This window comes from Leptonychotes weddellii, chromosome 12 (assembly GCF_054177405.1).
Source record: "Leptonychotes weddellii isolate Sample4059 chromosome 12, ASM5417740v2, whole genome shotgun sequence".
NCBI lineage: Eukaryota > Metazoa > Chordata > Mammalia > Carnivora > Phocidae > Leptonychotes > Leptonychotes weddellii.
Window position 1 is genome coordinate 39,519,976 of NC_138380.1, and position 24,590 is coordinate 39,544,565.

At 35.8% G+C, this 24,590-nt stretch overlaps 1 protein-coding gene across 2 annotated transcripts in view; it reads right to left on the reverse strand.

Moving 5' to 3' along the window:
* Positions 1–24,590, reverse strand: part of BBS9 (Bardet-Biedl syndrome 9) — a 162,589-nt gene that overhangs the window by 14,110 nt on the left and 123,889 nt on the right. For both annotated transcript variants that reach the window (XM_081800297.1, XM_081800295.1), the window contains exons 6-8: positions 13,098–13,279; positions 8,473–8,549; positions 5,320–5,373 (exon numbers count right to left, since the gene is read on the reverse strand). In XM_081800297.1, the coding sequence (XP_081656423.1) occupies positions 5,320–5,373; positions 8,473–8,549; positions 13,098–13,279 (313 nt within the window). The remainder of the gene's footprint in view (positions 1–5,319; positions 5,374–8,472; positions 8,550–13,097; positions 13,280–24,590) is intronic.

A 24,590-nucleotide genomic window follows, 5' to 3' on the forward strand; every position in this document is an offset into this window, starting at 1 on the left:
CGAAATAAGTCAATCAGAGAAAGGCAATTATCATATGATCTCACTGATATGTGGAATTTGAGAAACAAGACAGAGGATCATAGGGGAAGGGAGGGAAAAATGAAACAGGACGAAACCAGAGAGGGAGACAAACCATAAGAGACTCTTAATCTCAGGAAACAAACTGAGGGTTGCTGGAGGGGAGGGAGGTGGGAGGGATGGGGTGGCTGGGTGATGGACATTGGGGAGGATACGTGCTATGGTGAGCACTGTGAATTGTGTAAGACTGATGAATCACAGACCTGTACCCCTGAAACAAATAATACTTTATATGTTAATTTAAAAATTTTTTAAAGAGGGGCGCCTGGGTGGCTCAGTTGGTTAAGCGGCTGCCTTCGGCTCGGGTCATGATCCCAGGGTCCTGGTATCAAGCTCTGCATTGGGCTCCCTGCTCAGCGGGAAGCCTGCTTCTCCCTCTCCCTCTGCCTGCCTCTCTGCCTACTTGTACTCTCTCTCTATCTCTCTGTCAAATAAATAAATAAAATCTTCTTAAATTTTTTTAAATAAATAAACACATTAAAAAAAAAAAAGGAAAAATCTGCCCTGCACTTGGTGAATAATTACATCATGAAATATGTATTCATTTTCTTTTCATGTATAGATGTGGCAACGGGATTATCTTATCTAGTATCTGCATACCACCTTTTGCATAAATTAATTATTCTCTAAAGATTTCCTTACTGGGTGATATTTACTAGACTAGATACATATCAAAGCACCACATTTTATTCCATGGCTTAACACAAAAACACATGACAGATCTAATTCTAGAAAATATCAAAGAGTGGCAATATTGACTGCCGCGTATCTCAGCTGGTTGCATTTCTAAACTGGTGCTCTTATATGGTGACGCTAAGAAAACCCTCCCATATTAGAATCAAAAGCTAAGAACTCTAGGTTAACAGTGTGACTGGGAAGTAGGACAGGTATGGGTAAAGAAGGCCAGGACTTCTCTCACTCCCCCTAAGGAGGAACATCAGCAGAAACCATCAGGCCTGTGGATTTTTACTGGGTCACAGTGCTAAGGGGCATCATTTTTCAGGCTATCAAAGAAAAAGCTTAAAGATCTTACTTTCATTGCACATGTTCTCTCTTTGGACTTTTGTGTCCTAAAAGTCCCAACCTTTGAACAGTCTCATTTGGATGAGTTCATCCACGTGGTTGGTATGGTAAGCCAGACTTAACCACAGTCAACTGCCCAGGTAGGGTTGGTATACCAACTGAATCACAATCTCTCGGGGGAGTTCTGGGTATTGTTTTTTTTTTTCCTAGCTCCCCAGATACCTATGTACTACCAGAGTTAAGAAGCACTCTTCTATATGGCACCTTTGCTGTAGAGCAACTTACAGTCTAGTTATTAGATTCTAGTATATGAGACAGATACATGTCATTACTAACTCACATAGGGCAAGGGTACACCTATTTTTAAGAAAAGTAGTTTTCCAAACTGAGGGTTGCTGGAGTGGGGGGTGGGGTGGGAGGGATGGGGTGACTGGGTGATAGACACTGGGGAGGGTATGTGCTATGGTAAGCGCTGTGAATCGTGCAAGACTGTTGAATCTCAGATCTGTACCTCTGAAACAAATAATGCAATATATGTTAAGAAAAAAAAAAAAAAAGAAGAAGAAGGTAGCAGGAGGGGAAGAATGAAGCGGGGGAAATCGGAGGGGTAGACGAACCATGAGAGACAATGGACTCTGAAAAACAAACTGAGGGTTTTAGAGGGGAGGGGGGTAGGAGGATGGGTTAGCCTGGTGATGGGTATTGAGGAGGGCACATTCTGCATGGAGCACTGGGTGTTATGCACAAACAATGAATCATGGAACACTACATCTAAAACTAATGATGTAATGTATGGGGATTAACATAAGAATAAAAAAAAAAGAAAAAAAGTAGTTTTCAAATTTCTCTTAAAAGGCATGTATCACCTATTCCTTAATATATATTTTACATATATATTCATATATATATAATATATACATACACACACATACTACAGAGAAAGAAACAATATACAGGAATACGCAACTGGCCCAGAAACATTATATACATATAATTAGATTCAGTAAGTATCTTGCATTCATTTTAAATGATGTGGGTAGTCTATACAACTTAAAAAATAAGTTAAACACAAAAATTTTGACTTGCAAAATAAAATTTGAAAGGATAACTATTGATGCAAATAAATACAATAAACACAGCAAATGAACAATGAATCCTCAATTTTTACTTTATAAGCCCTGGGAATACATGAGGGGAATCTGCATACCACAAGCAAAGCTTCCTTCATGATGTCTGATCATTATAAACAAAAAAATTTTAGCAAAATCTTGATGGTAATTATGGGAAGAAGAAATTATGCCAGGCCCACTGAATAAACAGGATACAACTTAAATATTTTACTATAAATAATAATATAATGCTAGTCTATACATATATTTTTAAATAAAATTAATAATATTAATGATAACCATTAACGGCTTTTTATATTCATGGAACCATGCGAATAAATTATTTGTATGCATTATCTCATTTAATCTTCACAACATCATGAAACAGGGACTATCACTATACATCATTTTACAGAAGAGAAAACTGTGGTTCAGAGAAGCTAAATAATTTGCCCAAGGCCACTCTGATTATAAGTGAAAGAACCACAATTTAACTTCTGTCTGCCAGAATCCAGAGTCCATGCTCTTAATAAACTGTGGTTAAGTCTCAAAACAACCCTGCAATTAAAAAGTATCCTCATTTTACAGTTTAAAAAAAGAGGTTCAGAGAAGTTAAATAACATGTCCAAGACCAATAAGCCAATATGTGCAAGAGAACTGAAAACTATCACCATGAATATATCATAAGAGCTTAGTTTTAAAAGTGAAAATGAAAAATCTTTAAAGTAGTAATAAGCTACTTATAAGAGAACATACATTCTGGACCGCCTGGGTGGCTCAGTTGGTGAAGCATCTGCCTGTGGCTCAGGTTATGATCCCAGGGTCCTGGGATGGAGCCCCGTATGGAGCCCAGCATTGAGCCCCCCTGATTCTCCCTCTCCCTCTACCCCTCCCCCTCCCGCTCATGCTCTCTCTTTCTCAAATAAAATCTTAAAAAAAAAAAAAAAAGAACAGACATTCTGACTCCACCTGGCATAACAATGTGTACTTAGACAATGATCACACAATTTTACACTGTGTAAAATCATGATAGCTCTCATGCACAGATTTATTAAACCCCAACAATGGCCTAGGCATTTTCAAATGTGAACCAAGGAGATGTGTGATGAAAATAACTAGAGGAAAACAAAGAAGACTTGTGTTTGAGCCAAAAAAAAAAAGAGTTAAAGACTTGGCTAGATCATAAACCTCATATTTTAACAGAAAAATAATTATAGAATATTAAGGGGAAAACATAAAACATTAATATAAGAATTTTCCATGCTGTTTTCTGGTTCTAACAAAATGAAATATGATCCTTAGGAAATATAATACCAAATTTTTATCCTAGATATATAAATATGACTCCAAAGGCCAGGTATGAACAACCACTCTGCCTTAGTTGCCTGGAATAGATGGTCACGCATCATGCACACATACTCATGGTAGCCACATCTTCATTCACTTGGAACGGATGGAAAAATTTTCTCAATTAACAGGATTTATTATAATGGAAACTTGCATGGTTATATATCTTGGCTGCTGTTGTTATAAAAGGCTATAAGAAGAGATTTATAGCAAAATTTGTATAGAAACCGTCCGACAGAATCAGGAAGTCATTGTGTCTGCTGTACAAGTCCAGCTGATTTTATGCAACCCTTGTGTGTTGCATTCTTTCTCATGCTCTTAATAATGGCAGTAAGGAAGAGAGCTGAGACTTAGTCATTCTCAAATATAAAAATTCCATTAATGAAGGAGAATTTTCCAGTAGTGTCATGCCATCATTTTAAGATGGCTATTATTACACATGAAAGCCTAAGAACTGCATAGGTGAGAAAGGTGTATTTACTTATAGCAATAACGAGCAGTTGGTGGGGGGTGGGAATTAGCATGAGCAATGTTATTTGGTTTAAGTACAGGATTTCTTTTTGCAATCTATAGTGTGCTCCTGAATTATTATGTGTGTGTGTCTGAACAGTATTGGTAGATAGATAAAAAAGAGGTTTCTCTATACAAAAGTCTATAGATCATTCCTGGAACTCTGCAGTGGTTTTTTGTTTTTTTGTTTTTTTTTAAGTGTTTGATTTCTTGCCACTACTGCTTTTCCAGACTCAGAGGTATTAATGAGATAGAGCCTTTGATTGGATGGGGGGAGGGAGAACTGGGAAAGACCACCCTTGTTTCCAGTGGCAAGAATCCAAAAAAATTAGCTTAGGAAACTGTTACAAGATTGGGCTCCCTTCAACTTCTACCAAAGATCCCCACACTTGGGCCACCCGCTGGGTCCAGTGTAAGCGAACACAATTGGTAAAGCCTGGTGCCCTGTCAAGCTCCTCCAAGGACAGCAACCCATAATCTAAGAAAATAAAAAGTCCTGTCCAAGTTTTAACTAAGCAAATCGCCAAGATCCACAACTTTTCCTGGCTCCAAGGTCTGGGCAGTGATAAATATTTTCAGCTTAATAACGTGCTGACTGCTTACCGCACTTTAAATGCCTTAAGAGGGTTCTACATTTGAGTTCTAGTTCTAAAATTCTAAATGACAGGACTAAAAATCTTAACCAAAACCACATCCTTCATATTCTATTTTTTTAGGACTATCAATTTGTCATTACTCTACTTTGTGGCTTCTTCATTTAATATTTTCTTGCTATAAATACATCCATTTAAAGTTAATGTTATGGCAGGTAGATGAGTGGAAATTCTTCTCAAATATACACATAATTATAGATAGAAGAAAGATATTAGCATTCATATAATTCCCCTATATATATGATGCTGCAATCAACTGGTTGGTCTATCATAAATGGTGATGACACAATTCCTCCAACATATTTAAAATGTTAATTTTGTTTCTAGAAAAAAGACCCTAGATCATTTAAACATAATGGTTAAGCATAACCCATAAAAATTATTTATATTACATAACATTGCTACAAATGCAATTATCAGTTTTATATTTGTAGGAAACAATAAAGGTTATCCTTGCTACCCAAGGCTGAGGGAAATGTATAAATTTCAAGTGCTTGTTTTACATTTCCATAAGCCAGTCGTAGGATGACAACAGTGGCAGATGTGATGAAATGTGTAATACTGTTTGCACAATACAGTCTAGAACCATGGTACAATACCTTAACTGTGACTGAAGGGACAAGGTCAGTTCCCACTTCAACATCAGTAGCTTGCTGTAAAAACAGAATTGAGAAGAGAAGGAAGGAAAGAATGGTTGCAAATTACATGTCTATCCATGAGTAAACACAATGGGTGCAATATATACTTCCCACCACCAAAATAGGGAACTAACCATAAAGGACTTATCAATCTAATGACAGACTAAAAGGGTCAATGTGGCTTTTTGAATACCTTCAACTGGAAAGTCATAAGCTAATAAAAACCTTTTCCAAAATGGAAAAAAAAAGGTCACATATTTTATTATTAAAATACTCTCTTGACAAATTTACTTAAATGTTGAAACTAATAGAATTTAAATAAAAAAATTTTGGGGCGCCTGCGTGGCTCAGATGGTTAAGCGTCTGCCTTCAGCTCAGGTCATGATCCCAGGGTCCTGGGATTGAGTCCCGCATCAGGCTCCCTGCTCCTTGGGAGCCTGCTTCTCCCTCTGCCTCTCTCTCTCTCTGTCTGTCTCTCATGAATAAATAAATAAAATCTTAAAAAATAAATAAATAAATTTTTAAAAAATATTGAAACCAATTAATTCTATTAACTAGTTCTTTATATTATATTGAAGAAAGCCTCCTTGTACTTCTCAGATAAGCATTATGCTATCCTTTAAGGTCCTTATATTTTCAACTTGCCAAAGGTATTCTGATTAATAATATGTATCTAAGACATGTAACTAATGATACAAAGCTTGAGTGGCCTTACACCTAGAAAATAAAAGTAGAAGTGTATTTTTTTACTAGCTCATATCATAAACTAGGTCACTCTTTGAACATCAGCCTGGGTTACTTGATCCTACCCCTTAAAGAATTCAGAGCATAATATAATACAGCAAACATTTCCTTATAAGTTATAATTTACTTATTAGAGTGATAGATTGAGAGGAAAAAATGCTCACTCTATGACAGAATAAGACCAAGGGGTAACATAATCTTCCATAATACCCATTATTAGGGAACAATTAAGATCATAAAATCACTAATCCAACCAATGAATAGATCCATTGTGCTTTTAGTTAACTTATTTGACTTTTTTTTTTTACTAAGAAAAACTAAGCCACTTCTAAGCAACAGGGATGGCTATAATATACTGGGTACCAGCATAAGTAAGAGTTGGGAGATTCATATTCTATTATATACGACTCCACAGAAAACGATATATGAACTCTGATCCACCTCAATCCAGAAGATAGGACAGCAATGCTTGTCTCATCTATAAAAGACCTCACTCTAATATAAATTATATTATTTTTTAGATGTGTGCTTTCATAATAATGACAAAATAAAATGCTAAACCAGGCTTTTCGCTCTAGTAGAACCTAAAATCCAGGAAATGTTTTACATTTACCTGTCCACAGATCTAGAAGAGAAACCAACATCTCCTGTTTCCTGCTCTTTTCAATCCATGTTTAAACACCTAGGTACTTCAAGGACAGCAGTCCTTTGGGAAGATAAAATTATAGCCAGAGAGAAATAGCTACACAAAGACACCATGGCACCATAGCCATATAAATCGTTGGGTTGGTGTGTTCTAATGGGATGAATATGATACTCTCAGGAATATCTTAAGAAGGAAAAAATAGTAAGACAGGGAAAATGAAGCTAGAAAGAGATACCTAGTTAAGAGGAAACAGCACTCTGAGTTCCCAATAGGGAAATATACATTACAATATAGTGCTATTACACAAGGCCTTTTCCTACAAAGATCAAAAGTTGCTAAAGAACAGAAAGGGAATTCCTCCTTCCAAACAGCTTATGTTTAAGAGAACCTAGAAAAAATTACATAAGTTGCCCAAAGGAAAATAAGAATCATTTCCAAGGCAAGAAAATGTGTGTACATTTGTCAGCTAACTAAGCAAAAATGTTCCACTCAGACTACACCCTTCAGGTAGAGTGAGAAATGGTGTGTGCTGAATGGCCAATGTTTTAAACAGTGCCTCTACTATGTGACTCAGCTGAGTGAATGTTTCTTTCATATATAGTACTTTTTTTTAAGTATGCCCAACTTACTATATTATGGCAAAGTTAACGTGATTTTTATCACAGCTTGGGTTGGCTCTTTATACCAAGATTAATCTTTGAAAACTTAGGACAAGTACTTACTATATTATGCTCTGATACCTAAATATCGAAGTCATTTCCCAGGTAAAATTACATGACATGAACTCCAAATATAGTAAAAACCAGTGAATTTGATCACTTGCCAAAACTGATCAACTTCTGATTCAGACACAGATAAGCTTAATAGATTTTTGCCCAAACTGCAGGCAGTGAGACATAACCAATTATAATCTAACAAGTGCTTATAGAAAACTAAACAAGGAGATGGGGCAACATGACCAAGGACAGTCCCTCTTTCATCCTTCCGGTTTCTCATCTCCATTCACTTATGAAGCAAAAATACTGAGCACTCATTATGTGACAGACACTAAGGATATGGCAGTGGACGAGACAAGCAGTGGAATGCAGGGTATGGTGGTGGTGGTGGTGATGATGATGCTAAAAGAACTAAAATGTAATTTGATGATGATGCTGCTGATATTGTTATCATAACAATGCAACAAAGTAGATTCTTATTCCCATTTTACAGATGAGAAAAACTGAGACTAAGAAAATAAAATACCCTGCCCTGGGTCACACAGATACAAACGGCAGGAAAAAATAATTCCTGGCCCAACTGCCCAACTGTTTATTGTTAAATAACACACACAGACACCTCCCTCCCCACCCCCATCTCCCTCTACCCCACAACACTATCTCAGTGAACCTTCAACAAAAATCTTGTAGGGTATTATTCACCTGGATTATGATTACCTCAATATTCTGGTACTGAAAAAGTTTTTTTTTTTTAAAGTAGATTCAGAATAATGGGGAAAACCTCTTCTACTATTGCCCCATCCGCTCCTTTTTTTAGACCAAAATCCTACCTAAGGAACTAATAAGAGATTGGAAATGTTTTTTCTAGAAAGTAATAAAGACTAAAAGTTGTTATCCTCCCTAAAGTTTCTATCTGGGGACTAAAAATTTAAACCAATACATATTGATCCCAAATCAGCAGAGTCCAGCACTATCCTAAACCCTTTTAAAGTCTGCGAATATACCTACAGACACTGAATCAAAGTTAGGAGAAACCATGGCAGAAACTTTCAAATCATCTTCTCTCTCCGTCATGGGCCAAATACCTGTAATTTAAAAAGAAAAACAATATTTAATCATAAGGTAAACCTGCTGCATACAGTTTTTTAAAAAAGGTTTTTCTATATCATATATCAAAAAACAACCCCATAAACATACTCACAACTTGAAAAAAACTAATGCATTACAGAATTAGAAATCTGATAATTCTTCCCCCACTACAAAATTTTAAAGAAAAACTGTCTTTCTCCAAAGATACTATCTAAGATGTGTCCCAGTGACTGAAGAGTGTTGGGAACTTCAATGCTCTCTCCTTAACACTATAGGTAGAAGCCCAAACTATAACTTTTTGAAGGTAAGTTGGTCAGAACTATCAAAATGTAAAATATACATATCCTATGATTTAACAATTCTACTCCTTAGCACTTATCTAATACTCACAGACACACCAAAGAAGCTTCTCTGCTGCTGGTAGTTATTAAAAACAAAAACAAAAACAACCTAAATCTCTATATTTCTATTAATAGGGAAATGCTTGACTAGATTATGGTATATCCACACTGTGCAATGATCCAAAGCCCAAAGCTGTAAATAAGAGTGCTATCCAACTTTATACACTATTATGAAAAGAACTCCAGGATGTGCCTATTAATAAAAACAAAAAAAAGCAAGACGTTGTACAATGCATCTAATATGCACATTTGTGTAAAAAGAAATAAACACGAATTTTTTTTAAAGAATACACACTCTTTTTTTTTTTTTTTAAGATTTTATTTATTTGTTAGAGAGAGACAGCGAGAGCAGAAACACAAGCAGGGGGAGTGGGAGAGGGAGAATCAGGCTTCCCGCCGAGCGGGGAGCCCGATGCGGTGCTCGATCCCAGGACCCTGGGACTATGGCCTGAGCCGAAGGCAGACGCTTAACGACTGAGCCACCCAGGCGCCCCCACAAACACTCTTGATAAAGGTTACCTTTAAATAATCTAGAGGAACTAGGATCTGGGGGTTTTACCCTTTTAGTACTCTTAGAATTATTTTCATCATATTCATGTTATTTTCACAACTTAAAATTTCACGATTTAAAAATGTTTATAGTGCATAATGAGGTATGAACAAGTGACACAGATCCTAAATAAACGAGAAACCTAAATAATATATATGCAAAAATACATGTGTATATATGTGTGTGTGTGTATTTATATACATATATATATGAATGACAGATTATTGGCTGCCCACCTAACAACCACTTTCCCCTCCTCCTCCTCCTTTGCGGCAGAGCTGTAATGCTACTGAGGCATTCGCCTTCATCTCAAAATCCTTGGATTGGTCAGGTCCAATCATGGTGATTTCATTCCCCCAACCATTTGTTGCTTTAGGCATGAGCACTGGGGCTTAATCCTGGCAGACGTGAGGTGAAGGGAGTTGGGAGTGGAGGGTGCTGGCACACGCTTCTGGGAAAGCTATTTCCCCATAATAAAAAGGGAGACTTAGGAGAAATGTCTCTCTTCTTCCCTGGAAATCATATTTGCACATAATACCTGGAACTGCTGAGATTACCCTGTGACCCTGAGAGGAAACATCCCTCACACACCAAGGATAGCTGACTAAAAACATGGAAAGTTCTTGGATGATGCCACAGGAATCAGCTGTCTCACAAAGAGAAGAACTACCTACAATTGTCATCAGGCATTCCCTCCAGTACTGCAATATTGGATGTAGGAATTTCCATAACTTACTTAGTGACAATACGGAAGCCTGCTCCCTGCCTACCCAATAACCATTCTTCAGTTCTTTACTAAAAGAGGCTCAGTTTTATTCTGAGCAACAAAGTGCCCAGCTAAAACACAAATTTTCCCAGCCTCTTATAAGCTTGGAGTGGCCAGGGAGATGTGAATAGAAGCTGCTCAGGGTGTGGCTTCCAGGAAAGATCCTTAAGGAGGCTGACTCAGCTGCAGATGTGAGGGCAGGAGTTCCAGAAGCCATCCTGGACCAATAGATGACCCTGGGAGAAAGAACTGGAGCCCCTGACAACAGTGGAACTGCCAGACCAACCCTGGTCTGCCCATTGCTGGACTTCTTTTCCATGGGAAAGAAATAAACCTCTGCCTTGTTTAAGCCACCTTATTTGGGTATTGTGTTATGTGCAGACAGACTTGGGCCTAAACAACACATCTTCTAACAAGGTCACCAAGTACAAATGCTTCCAGTACTCAATGGTAAAGGCAACTTAGTTATCCTAGACATATTTTCAATAGGGTACAGAGTTTCATTTATATGCCCCTTTCTTACTGTTCTCTTTCCCTTCCTGAAGACACAATTGTGTGGGAGGCTATCTCAATATCATACTCATTCCTTCACACCCCAGGTAAAGAACATGATCAACTGGCTTAATTATAAGGAAATTCTGCCTTTGAAAGTGCCTACCAACAGATGTTGTTGACTACTAGTAACAGAAATGCTAGGCAGGATTCACACTAATGAGCTGAATATGAAAAACTTCAAAACCCATGAGCCATACAGAAATTATTACTATAATTTCATGCTTACAACATACATTCCTCATATAAGTTACACACATAAAATCAGCTTCAAAAACACTTTTATTACAGTAGATAATATACACCATGTGTACAACAAAATGTACTCTTTAAATTGGCTTTAAATTTTGCTGAAACTCTGCTTTGAAGAAATAAAAAAGCTCTAAGTACCAAAAATAATCCACAAGACTGTGAACTTATTTTTGTGAATTAAAGTCACTATACCTAAAATAAGTGGCATTTAAATGAATAATGAGGTCATCAAAAAGTTCAGAGTTTTAACTTCTCATAATCTTCTATAATGAAATGATTTAGTGCTTTTATATAATTACAGGTATTTGATAAACAAATATACCACAGTTTTATAAGGGTACAGAATACTAAATTTTTTCAATATCTAGAAATAAAATATTTTAAAAGTCCCTCTTTCTCACAAGCTTCTCTTTGGGTTTTTTTTTTTTTTTGGTTGTGTGTGTATGTGTGTGGGTGGTTTTTTTGTTTGTTTGTTTTTTTAGGACTAAAACCAAATGATGATGGCAAAGAAGTGTCAGGGAACTTCAAATATTAACAAAAATTTGAGGTTATGTAAATAATGAACTTTGCACCCAAGTCTGTGGGCATATCCCTCCTTAATTAGCAGTTATTTCAAAATATACAAAACGATCAAGGTAATGACAACTTTAAAATAGCCCAACCCTTCTCACTCAAGGGCATCACTATGGCCAGCAAAAAAAAACTTTTAGCTGTAAGGGATTTTTCTGAGAAATCTTTTACACAATTGAGTGTTAATCAAAATATCATTAGCACATTGTTTATGGAAAGGGCAAAATCTCAAGACACAAAATCTAAAGTGAAAAGCAACATTAAATTTATTTAATGAACTCTGGAAATTTCATGTTTCATATATATGCCACTCTTCTCCAATTATATTTTTAAATGACATAAAGAGACTCATAATTCCATTAATCCCCAAAACACTAGTATCAAAAAGGGGGGGAATGTGTATATTGCAATGTGACACATCCAATTTTAACAATTCTCCATCTGAGAGGGGGTGCTGACAACAAATAGGTTTTCTGTAATTGGAGGTACTTAAAAGACCTAAGTTTCACTGGTTTACTTTCAAAACTTTCTAGGAGAATGTGTGAAGCCAAGGCATAATAATTTTACTTTAATAATCATGTTTTTAAAATATATTATCTAAATTCCTCTGAATCTGTCTTGGTAATGGAGACTCAAAAATATATAAATCTAGTGATTGGATCAGGATTAAGATTGGCTCTGGTGTTTTGGTTGGCTTTTGATGTTCTGCTTCTTTTATTATTCCTACTTGTTTTAACATTTCTCTTATGTGAAAATAGTCCATATTTTTTCTCATTAAAAAAATACTTTTACCTGACTCTGAGAAGAAAACTTAAAATAATGTTTTTCACATGTCCAATTCAAACTGCAGGATTGGTGTTTTGTTTCTCCTTTTAATTTACAATAAAATTATACCCCTGTGAATCCCAAATAAAGATAACATTCAGTTGCTCAAAACTCAGAAACTAAAAATATCATCAGCCTCTGAGTCATTAGAAATCAACATACTGCAGGCTACACTCCATTTGGATGGCTAATTAACTGCATACCTAAATAATATCACTGAACTGTGAATGACCACATATTTAGTAACAAAGTGGTAACTCATGTACTGCTTTGGTTTCTTTTAAAAGAAGCAACTAAAATGTTTTCAGGGATATTAGAAGTTAACAAATGATCATTCTAAAGTTTAATGCTCTTCTCAAGTCCTGAAACCACTATGCAAAGAAGTGTTTTGTTCCTTTCTTAGAGTTTAAAGAAAAAAAATTAGGTATCTCTGTCCCTGAAACACACTAACAAAAGCAATAAGCTATAAAATACAAATTAAAGAACAACACTGTTTTTACAACCAGGATTTTAATTAAGCCTGGAGGAGAAAATTAACTAATACATTCAAAATATTATCTATATACAAAATAATACCAATTTTATAATGAACACCAAAATCAAATACTAAAACTTGCAAATAAGATACCTTGTGATTTATTAACATCTTTGATGATTTTCTGAAGTTCTTTCAATTCTGTATCAAGTTCATCATAGTGTAGTTCTCTAGACTCAACCTTTGGAGCTTGGAACAAAGAAGGGTCTGTCCCCAGGTATGAACACTGCAAGTGACCATCATCACTCAGAGTGACTATCACTCCTTTTAAATCACTACAGTAAGAAAGAGAAAATGAGACATAATTCAAATTTTTGGTGGATTTAGACTTGACCAACAATATTTTTATTCAATTTAGTTTCAACATGCCATTAAGAAAATGGCCATACAACTATCTCTAAAGTTTTACATCAAGGACTCAATTCAAATATTTCAAACATGATTTATATTTATATAAACACTCCCAATGTTAGGATTCATTACACAGGGGGAAAAAAACCTTAACAATTATTATAATAGCTGTCACTTTGGGGGACCTAACTACATGATAAATCATGCTCCAAGAGCTTTCCAAGTACTGTATCATTTAATCCTCGCTCCAGCTCCCACTTGGTAGATTCTTTTTTTTTTTTTAAGATTTTATTTATTTATTTGAGAGAGAGAATGAGATACAGAGAGCATGAGAGGGGGGAGGGTCAGAGGGAGAAGCAGACTCCCTGCCAAGCAGAGAGCCCAATGCGGGACTCATCCTGGGACTCCAGGATCATGACCTGAGCCGAAGGCAGTCGCTTAACCAACTGAGCCAGCCAGGTGCCCCCACTTGGTAGATTCTTAAGAGGCATGTGAACACTTGCAAAGCTACCGTGGATCAAGAGTGAGCCATGGGCTGGCCGAAGATCATGGCTGAGGCACAGGAACAAAGACAGGACAATATGGGCAATGGTGAAAAATATTAGCAAAGTAAGCCCTGCAAGACCTTGAAGAGAAATGAAATCCCTGCTCTTTTCCTTTTCATTCTCCACCCTGGGGACTTGTGTTTGTGCTCTTTCCCCAGGGGCCCCCACCATGACTTCCTTCACACACCTCCTACTAATGCAGTCACAGTTACTCTTGCTCTTCACTCAGAGAGGGAGGGAGAAGTATCCCATTTCCTCATTTTGTAGCTCTCTCTCCATCCCTCTTCCTCCCATCCTTTCACTCTTGTCTCTGAGGCTCCTTTAATTTTTTTTTTTTACTCTAGAATCTGGACCTAATATATAAATTATAGATAAACTTAGCATATCATTTTTCAAAGTTGTAAATTTTCCTGATCATGCTATAAAAAGTTGAACACTATTTGCTTCCTCCTTAGCTTACTCAGAAGAAAAAATAAGTCAACATTGTCATAAGTCATTTTGAGCTGATGCATAATGAATTTGATTTTCATTTGTTATATTTTCTGGCGGCCTTTGATTTAAAAAAAAAAAGAGGTTTCTAGCCTCATTCTAAAGGTTAAATATTAATCAAAACTTACAGAAAATTTGAGAGAAAAAACTTGAAAAAAATACTGCTATTCAACTGAAAAAATATATATATAAGGTATATAAGAGTCTAGGCCTTATTCAGAATGAGTAAGAAATTTTAAAACTCCCCAACGTTGGGTCATGGCAAGTGGTCAGCTCATTAATCAAAAAGCTTAACTTGGCTGAGAGTAGATAGTAACATTGTTCAATCTCTCCTATAGGGTGGCCACCAGCATCCACTTTACCACCTGCCTTCAACACAAAATTCCTTTTTTTTTAATATACGTATGCATATCCAGTCCTTATATTTGACTCAGAAGTCAAGAAGTGCTTGAATTTTTACCTCTATTTCTTCAGGTTCTTGATGCATAGAACTTTTTTAAAAATTTTTATTTAAATTTGTTAATTAACATATAGTGTAATATTACTTTCAGGTGTACACTATAGTGATTCAACACTTCCATACAACACCCCAGTGCTCATCTCAGCAGGTGCACTCCTTAATCCCCATCACCTATTTTACCCACCTCCCCTCTGGACACAACATTCCTATACATACTTTCTCTAGGACTTACTTAGGCATGGTCTGTGCCACATAACCCTCTGGAATGACTTCAGAGAAACAAAAAATAAATTGATATCACTAACTCAACAGCTAAAAAATTAGACTAGGAGTCAGAGACTCTGGGTTCTAACTCTGACTCTGCCCCTATATAGCAGAGTCAAGTTAGAGAAGTCTTCCTAAATGTTATCTCTAAAATGAGAAAGTGAGACTCAATGATCCTCTATGGTGTTTAAGTTTTATGAATTGGTTCTGTTAATCTAGCTCAGAAAATAAATACTCCCAAAATAAAATTATTTTCTTAAAATAAAGTGTGAAAAGCAACCCCATAGTACCTCTGGGCTTTACCCTTTCTAAGCAGTCAGCTGAAGCCACCTAGTGGCCATGCCATGGAAATCCTAACTTCCAGCTCTGACAAGGCCATTTCAACAGGGCAAACCCTCTGTCCCCTCTGAGTTGTGACTGCGGTCTGTTCCCCATTCCACCCAACCCCACTAAGGTCTGGAAACTTAATGAGTCCTCAGGAAACTCTAGAACACTAAAGACAAGATCTTTGGCTGGCTTCTCAGAGAATGTGGAGATCATCAGTTGTTGGTGTTTTTTTTTTAATTCAGAAGAGTATTTCCATTTTATCTTCACCCTTTGAGCGGTCCATAATATATGAAACCTAGTATAACCCAGTACAAGTATCCCTCAGTATTCACATTTATTTGGTCTATGAATTGGATAACTTATTATTGAATCAGTTTTGTTCCACTGTTTTAGACAGCAAATAGCAACAATTTAGACACAAGAGATTTATCTAAAAATGTATCTAAACCTACTAGGTTTAAGATAGAGTTTAAATAGTAGTGTATACATATATTTCTTCAGACTCTTAAAAAAAATCATTACTGGTGCTCAACCTGTACAAATATAAAAGGGAGGAGTCTTCCCTCACTGAAAGAATTTAACAAAGGTCACCAGAATGTCTTAAAAATAAATCACAAAACTTAAAGCAATTTACTTTTTTCTTCAGTAGCATCAGAATCACTGCATATAATTTAGATAAAATAACAGAAACTTAGACTTCAGTTGAATTCCTTTAAGACTGCGCATTTTATTCCACAGGAACACTGTAATAAGCTCTAAAAACTCTAAAATAAATGAGTGGAATTTCTGTCTAAAACATCTATGATGGGACAGACAATTTGACTGAAGCCTTAGAATACTAATTAATAAGTAAGTCATCACTTGGTATCTTAATTCAAAGAACAAATTTTAAAATACATATATCATTCCTAAAGCTAAGCCAAATTTAAGTATAAAGAAAAAAGGAAAAACACAATCACAGTTGTTTTTTTTTTAAATCTTTCTAAAGAACATTTTATTTAACAATACTATCCATTTAAGTTAATGTGTAAGCTTCTGTGGATGATAGAATTTTATGCTAGAAGAAGCCATCAAGTAAATCAAGTATGGAATACACTATTACTTGTATCTTTAGAGTTAACATTGCCAAAATTAAGGTCTCCAGATTATTGGTCCTTGAAGCTCATCAGCTAACCCAAGGCATTAGAATAATGTATTTTATGAGGAACCAAGGTCAAAGATGTTATATTCCTAAGACACATAATAATTCTGTGTATTTAGCAATGGAGCATGAAAATAAACAACAGAGGTTACTCAGGAATCTGAAAGTAATTGTTTCATCACTCAGTAAACAGATCCCTGCCTTAACAATACATTCAAACAAAATTCCAGATGGATTTTAAAAGTTAAATTTTAAAATATGAAACTACAAAAATATTTATCTGCCCTTGGGATAGAGAGACCTTTTGCTGTAAGAAAGCAATGGAGAAAACTACAAAGGAAAGGATCACTAAATTAAACAACAAAAAAATTTTAAACTTGTTATATGCTTTAAAAAAAGTGATAAAAAAGAACAAAAGGCAAACTGGGAAAATATTGGCAACCAACATAAAGTACATAATTTAAGTTGAACCATATGAAGTTGTGAATATTTAACTGTTTTTGACCTATAAAAACTATCTTGTATGTTTCATCTAATATGTAAAGAACTCTTATAAACCAAAAAAAAAAAAAACCTCACAAATCAATGAAAATGAGATTATATCCCAAAAGGAAAAGGTAAAAGGAAATGTACAATTCAGTTAAAAATAAGTCAATAGATAGATGAAAAATATATTTTTAAAAGCTGTATTTGATTATTTAACACTTTAAACTAGAAAAAATTGTATTTAATAATCAGTCCTGCTGTTAGAGAAGTTACATGGAAAGCTTTTGTACACTTTCAATGGAAATATAAATTTGTTAAAGATGTTATTAGTGATCAGTTTAGAAATATCTATCAAAAGCCTTAAAAATGTTCATTACTTTTACATAATAATCGACTTCCACAGTTATTAAGGAAACTTAGAAACAACCCAAATGGTAAGAAAAAGGGGAAATATTTTTAAAAGCATGATGTATCTGTAATAGAAAGTATAGAAGCCATTAACAACCATGTTTTACAAATATCTGCTTTCAGAAAAAATAGCTACATATATATAGTGTAAAAGCAAAACACAATATTGCATATATACTTATTTTAATTTTGTAAGATATATGTATATAAAATACAGATTAGAAAAAAAAAATTACCCAAATGCTAATAGAATGGTGACTATCTCTGGTTAGTGAGATTATGAGCTATTTTTATCCTGTCTTACGGTTATAAGATTTTTTGAAACTATTTTTTTTAAGAAAAAAAATGTATGTTCCATTTTCTATCCCCAGAGACTGAATTTGAATTTGCAATTTAAAAGTTAAATAATCTGTAGAATTAAAACTTTTATCCAGTTCTCTATTTTCCGACAAGGCCACTCTATCAAATATGCAACCTGAAAGTATTTGACATAGAGCTCACAAAAGATTAGAAAACGAACAGTTACAATAAAACAAATGAACGGGGGGCGACTGGGTGGCTCAGTCGTTAAGCGTCTGCCTTCGGCCCAGGTCATGATCCCGGGGTCCTGGGATGGAGTCCCGCATCGGGCTCCCTGCTCTGCGGGAAGCCTGCTTCTCCCTCTCCCACTCCCCCTGCTTGTGTTCCCTCTCTCGCTGTGTCTCTCTGTCAAATAAATAAAATCTTTAAAAAAAAAACAAATGAACGGAAGTTTTAAAAACAAATGAAAAGAACACACACTGACTCTAACGGTCTCTTGTCCACCCGCATTTTATGGAAAAGAGAAATATTTTAAGTTATCAAATTGTCAAAGTCTGGTGTTTATTACTACATATAGATATCAAAGAAATCTTAAAAACTTAAATACTATTTATTGCACCCAATTTTTACTCTGCCTCAGGAAGGGGCATACAATTTAAAGGTCCCTCCCTTTAGGAAGAGTAGGCTGATTCAGTGTGAGCAGTCCTTCCTCAGCCCCAACAGGCTGGATGTGGTCATTTGAACATATTTTGAGTCATTTCATCATCAATCATTTAAGACATGTTTATTTAGCATCTCCTATACAATAGAAGCTACAAAGGCAAATAAGACATGGTGCTTGTCTCATAAAAAAACTCTGGTCTAGTTGAAAATGAAAAATTATTAAAAAAAAAAAAGAGAGAGAGAGAGATCCTGATTTTGACTTCTCCCCTCCAACTCAAACCTGTCCCCCTTACAGGTCATATTATTTATTTTTCTAAGCATAATACCTAAGTATTCAAGAATCAAATATGGAAAAGAAAAAAGGAAAAGAGACAAATTCTACACAAAATGTCATGTAAATGATATCTGCTTTTAATCTACAAAATTAAATATGAAATGATTATGGTATTGCCTCTTGTTGAGATGAAATTAGCTGACACACCTGGTTGGAATTCTATAGCAAGGGCACATTTGATAGCCATTTAGAAGTTACTTTTGTCAGCAGCTTCCAACTTTGTACATTTAGAAAAAAATTAAAATCTTTTTTTTGGGGGGAGGGACAGAGGGAGAGAGGGAATCTCTAGTAAGCTCCACACTCAGCATGAAGCCCAACATGGGGCTCAATCTCACAACCCTGAGATCATGACCTGAGTTGAAATCAAGAGTCAGACGCTTAACAAACTGTGCCACTCAGGAGCTCCTAAAATCTCTTTTGATGAGAATTAATTATCTATTGTTAAAATTATTTGAGTTATAAAGTAGATTAATGAATACAGAATCTGACAGGGACGTGGCTCTCTTGTTCTTGCAAAGATGAGTATGTCTTAAACAAAAGAGAAATAATTTTCACATTGGAAATACCTCAAATCATAATTATACTTATGATTAAACCAGCTTTGGAATCTTTAGTGCCTCTACCAAACAAACATTAAAACAGAAAACAAAAGCAGAGGGTGCACAATATTGTTCTACTCTCTTTTTTATATATTCACCTCTCATTCCTCTACTGCATTTCATTTACTCTTCACTCATTCACTTATTCATTCATTCATCAAGCATTTTCAAACGCCTATTACATGCAGAATACCATCTGAAGTGCTATAGAACATACACAAATTAATTAAAATCAGAAAATTAGGGACTCCTGGGTAGCACAGTCAGTTAAACGTCTGACTCTTGGTTTCAGCTCAAGTTGTGATCTCAGGGTCATGAGATCAAGCCCCATGTTGGGCTCCATGCTCAGCAAGCAGTCTGCTTAAGACTCTCTCTCCCTCTCCCTCTGCACCTTCCCCACCCACATGCACATGTGCTCTCTTTCGCTCACTTGCTTTCTCTCTCTAAAATAAATCTAATTTAAAAATCATTTTAGGGACGCCTGGGTGGCTCAGTCGGTTAAGCGTCTGCCTTCAGCTCAGGTCATGATCCCAGGGTCCTGGGATCGAGTCCCGCATCGGGCTCCCTGCTCCGCGGGGAGCCTGCTTCTCCCTCTGCCTCTCTCTCTCTCTCTCTCATGAATAAATAAATAAATAAATCTTTTAAAAAAATCATTTTAAAAAAATAAAATCAGAAATTAGCTCAAAAAAGATTGCAATCCCATAAAAGTATAATATGGCATGGAAGACATAAGTGCCATAAAACATGTATAAAGTACTTTAGTATTCATAAGTAACAATGTCATTTCTAGCCAAGAGGATCAGGGAAATTTTAATGGTGGAAATTGAAGCTGAAGTTGAACACTGGAATGTAGCCTATTCTTCAATAACTGTTTCTGAAACCTGAATTAACCCATATGTGATTTGTAAGCAATGAAATGCTATCAATAGAACTTGAAGCTGGACCATACTCAATTTTTGGCACTACCTGAAAGCTTTGAGCCTCCAAGTAGCAGCAGGAAAATGGAGTATATGACCATATACAATGCAGCATTCTTCCACTGTCCTTCACAGCTCAGTTTGTATATGTGACCTAGACTGACAGTGTTTCTTACATGGTTCTCAAGATCAGTGTGCATTTTGCTCTTATCTCCTCAACCCTTCCTTCAAGCTACCTTCACCTTTCTGTTTAAAAGTAAAGTCCTAGGGCACCTGGGTGGCTCAGTCAGTTAATGGACCAACTCGATTTCAGCTCAGGTCATGATCTCAGGTTTGTGGGATCGAACCCCCATTGGGCTCTACACTCAGTGAGGAGTCTGCTTCTCTCCCTCTCCCTCTGCCACTCCCCCTGCTTATGTGCTCTTTCTAATATAAATAGGTCTTTTAAAAATACACAAAAAAATTTAAAAATAAAAGTAAAGTCCTTGAGGCGCCTAGGTGACTCAGTTCACTGAGTGCCCGACTTGATTACGGCTCAGTTTATGATGTCAAGGTCCTGGGATCTGCCTGCACTGAGCTCTGCGCTCAGCGTGAGGAGTCGTTTGAGATTCTCTTCTCTCTTTCTCCCTCACCCTTTGCCCCCGACCTCTAAAAAAGAAAAAGTAAAGTTCTCTTTTATTATGACTTGTTTGGTGGGTTTTGTTTTGCTTACTTTTTTGGTGCCCCAATTAAAAAATTGTATAAATTTTAAGTGATTCATCCCATAAAAATTTATTTTTTAAAAACTTCTTACTGGTACACCTGAAACTAATGCAACTCTGTGTATCAACTATACCTCAATTTAAAAAAAAAAAAAACTTCTGGGTGCCTGAGTGGCTCAGTTGGTTAAGCGACTGCCTTCGGCTCAGGCCATGATCCCGGAATCCTGGGATCGAGTCCCACATCAGATTGCTTCTCTCTCTGACCCTCTCCCCTCTTATGCTGTTTCTCTCTTTCTCTCTCAAATAAATAAATAAATAAAATATTTTTAAAAAATAAATTTAAAAACTTCTTACTGTTAATTTTTAATTTATGACATTATAACAAGTATCTATAATATTTGAATCTTCTAAATTTGGAGAGTAGGTGTGAAAAATATCCAGTATGAAAGACATGACAGAATAAAAGCATGAAGGGAGAAAAGTTCAGACTATGTATGAGAAAGAACAAGCAGCCTGGATACAACATGTGGTGGATAAAATTAAGAGGAGACTGTTGGGAATAAAGCCACCTAAAGGTCTTAACCATTACTCTATGCAATTGTGGAAGGAGTGAAGGCTTTTGAGCCGGTGAGTGACATGAGCAAAAATATGCTAAAAAGATATACCTTAAAAGACTCGATATTGCTTTAAAAAAAAAAAAAGTTGATTCTCACCAAAATGATCTATAAATGCAGGACAACCCAAATGAAAACTCCCAGGCTTTTTTTTTTTTTTTAAAGAAACTAACAAGCCAATTTCCACATTTCTATGGAAATACAAAAAACCTAGAATGGCAAAATAATCTTAAAGAATAGGGCTGGAGAGCTTTCATAAACTGACATCAGGACACACTATAAATCTACCGTAATCAAGACACTATAGTATTAGCATGAGGATAAATAGATCTGTAAAACAGAATAGAGACTCCAAAAACAAACCCATATTCATGCAGTCAGTTGAGTTACAACAAAGATGCCAAAGCATTCAATGGGGAAAAAAAAGTCTTTTTAACAAATGGTGTTGGAACAACTGGATATCCATATGGAAAAAAAGAAACTTCACATTCTATACAAAAATTAATTTGAGATGGATCATTGACCTAAACATAAGGGATAAACCTATAAAGATTTTTGAGGAAAACATAAGACAATATCTTAATGACCCGGAATAGACAAAGATTTCTTAGGTACAAATAAATAGAGAGTTATAAAATAAGTAAGTCACAGGAATGTAAAGTACTGCATAGGGAACATAGTCAATAATATAATGACTTTGTGTGGTGACAGATGGTAACTACAATTATTGTGGTGAGCATTTGGGAATGTATATAAATGTCAAATCACTGTGTTGTACATCTGAAACTAATATGATACTGTATGCAACTATATTTCAACTTTAAAAATTAAAAACAAATAATTTCTGAGGATATGGAAAGCAAAAATCATTTAAAAAATGATAAATTAGATTTGTTCATACTTCAAAATTTCTCATCAAAAGATACCATTAAGAAAATGAATAGACAACCCAAAAACTGGGGGAAAATATTCACAAAACAAATTTCTGACAAAAGATTTGTGTCCTCTGCACATAAAGAACTACTATAACAAATGACAAAAAGATCAAAAAAATTTTTAACCGGGCAAAAGACTTGAGTAGACATTTCACAGAGTAAAGGATAAAAATGGTCAAAAAGCTAAGAAAAAGGTGCTCAACATTATTACTCATCAGGGAAATGCAAACTGAAATCACAATTAGGTACTACCACACATATATTAAAATGTTAAATTAAAAAGATTGAGAGCACTAAATGTTGGAGATGATATGGAGCAACCAGAACTCTCATACATCCATGGTGGGATGTAAAATGGTTTAACTACTTTGCAAAGGGCTTGGCCATTTCTCATAAGGTTAAACACATACCAACCCTTTGGCCCAGCAATTTTATACTCCTAGTTAATTATCTAAGATAAATAAAATATATGTCCACAAAAAGGTTTATAGAAGAGAAGGGAAAAAAACAAATTATGGGATAGTCATTGAATGGAACACTACTTAGCAATAAAAAATAGGGGCACCTGGTGGCTCAGTTAGTTAAGCAACGGACTCTTGATTTCAGCTCAGGTCATGATCTCAAGGCCCTGGGATCGAGCCCCATGTCATGCTCTGTGCTCAGCAAGGAGTCTGCTGGAGATTCTGTCTCCTCTCCCTCTGCTCCTCCCCCTGCTCATGCACTCTTTCAAATAAATAAATAAATCTCTAAAAAAAAGTAATTAACCACTGTTACATACAACAACAAAAATGAATGTTGAAAAATATTATGCTAAACAAGACAGACTTAAAAACTACATACTGTGTGATGTCATTAATATGAAATTCTAGAATATGCAACATAAACCTATTATGAAAAAAATAGTAGTAGTGGTTACCTGGAAGGGGGTCATTAACTAAAAATGGACACAAGGAGTATTTCTTTTTCTTTTTTTAAGATTTATTTATTTTACTTGAGAGAGAGCATGAGCGAGAGGGGAAGAGAGAGTCTTAAGCAGACTCCACACTGAGTGTGGAGCCATACACGGGGCTTTATCTCAAGACCCTGAGATCCTGGCCTGAGCCAAAAACCAAGAGTCCAACACTTAACCAACTGTACCACCCAGGAGCCCCAGGAATATTTCTGATCATGAAAAAGTTCTATAACTTGAGAGAGCTATAGGTTACAGAGGTATATCCATTTGCCAAAACTAATACAGTTAAGGTTTGTGCCTTCCAATGTATATAAATTTTATCTTTAAAAAAAGGAATAAAAAATAGGATAGCTGAAGGTGTAGAAAAAACAAGCATGCCAGAACTTTGATAATTACTGAAGCTAAGCACTAGGTACAATGGAATTCATTATATTATCCACTTTCTTTATATATATTTGAACTTTTCCAAAATACAGAAATGGAGGGGGGAGGGACAGCAAATAAAATGTATACATACAAACACTATATATGAGAGGGAGAGAGAGAGAGAGAGTGTGTGTGTGTGTGTGTATGGAGAAAGAGAGACACCATCAACACACTACCCACAGAGATGATATATAAAATCAACCATGACATGACCTCTGCTGTCTGACATTTTCGCTCTATATTTATGCCATATATGTTCTCTTCCCCTTCCCACACTCATTCCCCCCTTTCCTCCATCCTCCCCATTCCTCTTTATCAGTGTAGTAGACTACAGAGATGGCCAAAATTTTCTCCCTCTATGTATCCAGTGGCTCTTGCAATATGACTTTATAGCTCCTCTCATCAAGTGGCGAAGTCTATTTCTTCACTCCTTGAATCTGGACTGAACTTGTATCTTGCTTTGGCTAAGACAATAATGAGATCACCCTGGATCAGAGGGGGCTATAATCCAATTATGTGTGTCCTTATAAGAGACAAAAAAGAAGACACAGAGAAGGCAAAGATAGAGGAAGAGAGTAACTAGAGCAATGAGTCTTCAAACCAAGAACACCAAGGGTTACCAGAAGCTACCAGAAGCTAGGAGAGAGGCATGGAATAGATTCTCCCTAAGAGTC